We start from the raw sequence: 4,064 nt of genomic DNA on the forward strand, positions 1-4,064 counted from the left end.
ATAGAGTTGTAACACTTGTTTGAATATTACATTGTCTATTATATTTTTTTTGCATAGAGTTGTATTTTGATTTTAACATTTACATTCAGCAATATTATATATTCTCTAACACCTTATGGCATTAAGCAGGTGCAACAAACCCTGATCAAGGCCAACTGAGTAAGGATTTAGCAGGCTGATACAGTGGTTGTGCTGGAGGAGACCTAACAACATACACTAATAGACCATTTTGCTAAGGGAAAGTGGATGCTTAGACTCGAACATCTCGACTTGTCTGAGCGAAAAAGGGTCGAAAACAACAATCTGAACCCAAAAGCATAAAACCAAAGATTTGACTCGCATGCACCCTTAATCAATATTTTGCAAATTTGAGTTTTTTCAAGGAAAAAAAATCATGAATTGCAATCTACATACATATATGGTCAAAATGCGAATCCGGTTTTTGTTCTGTTATCAACAACAAATTTGGTGAGGCTTCTACCATTTTTGGTGCTGAATTGTGGTTCAATTAGAGACCAAAAGGACTTAGTTTAAACCATCAATTTTCATTAAGAGCAGCTTCATATGATTATTACCTAACCAATTACTATCTAAAATTTGATAATATCATTATGAATGAAAACGGAAGTTTCAGTTAGTTTTTTAGACCACCATTATTGTTTCATGAATGATATATCTTTATGACTATTAATTTAAATTTCATAAATTCAATTTGAACAAGAACACGTCTTTGTAGAGCATGCTTTCCTCATACATGGCCAGATGAATAAGAGTTTGTTATGAAAAATAGAGTCAATGGTCCAATAATTAACCAACACTCTCCAAAAACACAAGTAAATCAACTAAATCATTCCACACACATAAAGCCACCAACTAATAAGTATATATATATATATGTTCTTAAAATAAGTGTTAGTCTTGGACAAATGTTGAGTTCACTCTCCAAAACAAAAGACAAAAAAATGTTTAATCATTCTAAGCAATAAAGAAAAATAGAATTACCATATTCAATCACTTCCACAGCTTTGAAGCTCCTTTTTGCTTGTATCGAACTACTTCATCTTCATCTCTTCCTAATAGAAATCAGACTCTTTACATAGAAATTAATCCAATACTTTAATCTGATTCTATCTAGATCACAAACAATATCTCTGATCTTTCGGCTACGAATGTTATAAGACACCAACTGTTCCTGCCCATTTTCCTCGAGTTCCATTAGAATCTCATCATTCTTCCAAAATATATATTTAACATTAGAATTTTCTGGGATTCCAGCATACGTATATTTGGTCCAAGAACAAGCATCTGCTTCAGCAACATCCATCGTGAAGAAAATGTTGAAATCTCGAACATGTATGAGATGGAATTCATCATTGCTCATATCAAAACTGAGGATCGAATTAATTTCATCATCACCATATGGTTCCACCAACCAGTAACAAAATCCTCTCCAACATAAACGAGTGCTTAGTTCAGAAGATATTATAGTGTCTGCTATGTCTTGAGGCATGTTGATCTCTCTCCAAGAATCAGAACCCAATGTGTATACCTCAACTTCACAACAGTTCATTTCTCTATTGCACCAAATGGCAACACATTTGAAATCGTTGGTTACAGAATCAAGTCCAAATTCTATAACACCATTGTGATTGAAAGGAGGCCCTTTGATCTTAAGGTTCTTCGGTTGTGGAAGAATCATGGATTCTTTCAAAGCAGGATTGCATAACACCATTGTCCCAACATCATTGACTAGCAAAATCAGCCCATCACAGTGATAAGTGAAATACCGAGAAGTTTCACTATGATCAAGTGGTATGCTGAGATCTTCTGTGACAGATATAAAACGATCATATTCAATGGTCAACAATGGGAATGTGATTAAGCTACGATCGACTTCACGGGAGAGAGAATTGAAAAATAATGATGCAAAGGGCTGGTTTTTGGTAATGAGGAGGTGTTTGGCAACAAATCTCGGGTCCTTGATGAAAGCCGAGATAAGGGAATAGAAAAACCTGTTCACAAATTTAAATTGCACTACAGAATCGGCAGGAACCAACAACATGATTTTCTCCACTATTTCTTCCGGCAAATCACAGAGGCTCGCCATTTCTGTCACGATCAACTAAGCTTTCTATCAAAACTAAGTACTTAAACATGGCATCACGTAAAATACATAGAAAATCTCAAAATAAAATAAAAAAGAAACCCAACTGAAAGAAAAATCAAAACTCCGCATCCAAATTTTTAAACTTGAAAATGGAAATAGTTTCTAACACTAACTGTGAGTAAATAATAAGAAGAAGAATTAAAATTCAAAAAACGATCTGACCTTAACCCGCACGAGAATTGAATTGAGGTTCTCTGAAAAATTTCCTGCGAGAAAGCTCTTCCTGTTCAACCCGGCTATACCCTTTGAAATAATGCTGAGGATTTGCTTTTAAATTATTTTTTTTAATGAAAAAAATCAAGAATTTTAATTGGAGATCGTTCTATTTTTGTGGGATTTGATAAAATATCAACCATTTATTATAAATATCAATTTTAAAACCGTTAAACCCAGAAATACCCATATGAAATTGAATTGCCTTTTTCTTTGCCGTAACTTCCATGGAGCGGGGGCCGGAGAACTCCGAATCCGTCGACGGCCGCCGGAGAGAAGAAGAAGGAACTCGAACAAGGGAGGGAAAAAGGATTAGAGTTTGGTATTTTGGGCGAAATTACTGAAATACCCAACTCATAAAACATTTTTTTTTAACTATCCAACTCATAAAACATTTTTGTTAAATAATGTTCTTTTAAAAAATATGTTTATTTATATTTTCAAATAAAAAGTTTTCATTATTAATAATAAAAAGATTTATTAATGCAACTCATGAAATATTATTTTTATTTTTGTTTTTATAATTTTTAAAAATAAAAATATGTTTAGTAACTATTTTTGTTTTTTGTTTTTAAAAACAAAAAAATAATAAATATGTTTGATAATTTGTATTTTTATATTTATTTTTTATTTAACAATATAAAATGAGTGGTTAATTTGAAGAATCTAAGAAAAAAAATAAACGAAAATTTTGAAAACAGTTTAAAATTTTTTTGAAAGTGAACATTTTTTATTTTCAAAATTTAAAGAATTTTAATTAATTTTTTTAAAAATAATAAATAAAAATAGAGTTACCAAACACAATTTTATGTTTAATTATCAAATTTTTAATTAATTAAATAAAAATTTATTTTTTAAGTGTTACCAAACAACACTTTATTTTTACACAAAATTTTTAGTTTTTGAATGATATTCTGGTTTCAAATAAGATTATTAACTAGTCTTAAAAATTTTAGTTATGGTTTTGAAAAAATTATTAACCGGTAACTAATTTTGAAGAGACTAACTAATTATTGGCTTTGTAATCAGTTTTTTTTTTTAAATTGTTGATCAAGTGACTAGTTTCAAAGAGACTTAGAAAGTACTTAATAACTAATTATGTTTTTTATATATATAAAATAGTTTCTATAAATAATTAATGATATGTTTTGTCAAAAAAAAAATTAAAGATACGAAACTTTCATATTTTTTATTAAGATGAACTATTTTTCTCATTTTTTTTATAAAGGCCAAAAAGATATTCCGAAAATGGAGAGCAATATCATAAGCATGAAAAAATAGGATCTCTCCCCAGTGAATTAAATCTAGAAAGGGAAAAAAAAACAAAAGCAAAGGGAGGATAAAATGAGTTGCTTATAAATTTTTCATTTTCTTTCAATAAACATGTATTTGTACAATTATTTATTAAGATTTAACAATTTATGTATAATATATACACATTTATATCAATATCAATCTTTTGCATCCCTATATTAGTTAGGTATGTTGTTCCTCTCTTCTCTCTTTCCTGTTCATTCAACTTTTTATCTGACTTTTTAGTTATTCAAATTACAACATTTTTTTTAGTTAGATATTGATTTGTTATTTTTTAGTTAGATATTGATTATTGACAATATATTTTGTTGAACCAAAAAAAATATATAAAATAAAAATATAATAATATATATTATTATAAAAAGTGGTA

The 4,064-nt window shown here is 29.1% G+C and overlaps 1 protein-coding gene across 1 annotated transcript; it reads right to left on the reverse strand.

Moving 5' to 3' along the window:
• Positions 1-861: 861 nt before the first annotated feature.
• LOC133834440 (putative F-box protein At4g10190) lies at positions 862-2,725 on the reverse strand. The gene is made up of 2 exons (XM_062264053.1): positions 2,330-2,725; positions 862-2,109 (listed from the first exon to the last, which is right to left on the reverse strand). The coding sequence occupies exon 2, from the start codon at positions 2,105-2,107 to the stop codon at positions 1,064-1,066; it is 1,044 nt and encodes a 347-aa protein (XP_062120037.1). The 5' UTR covers positions 2,108-2,109; positions 2,330-2,725; the 3' UTR covers positions 862-1,063.
• Between the last annotated feature and the right edge of the window lie 1,339 nt (positions 2,726-4,064).

This window comes from Humulus lupulus, chromosome 5 (genome assembly GCF_963169125.1).
Source record: "Humulus lupulus chromosome 5, drHumLupu1.1, whole genome shotgun sequence".
Lineage (NCBI taxonomy): Eukaryota > Viridiplantae > Streptophyta > Magnoliopsida > Rosales > Cannabaceae > Humulus > Humulus lupulus.

Excerpts from the sequence above, each read along its gene's own strand:
- LOC133834440 (XM_062264053.1), bottom strand. The coding sequence starts at position 2,107 with ATGGCGAGCCTCTGTGATTTGCCGGAAGAAATAGTGGAGAAAATCATG.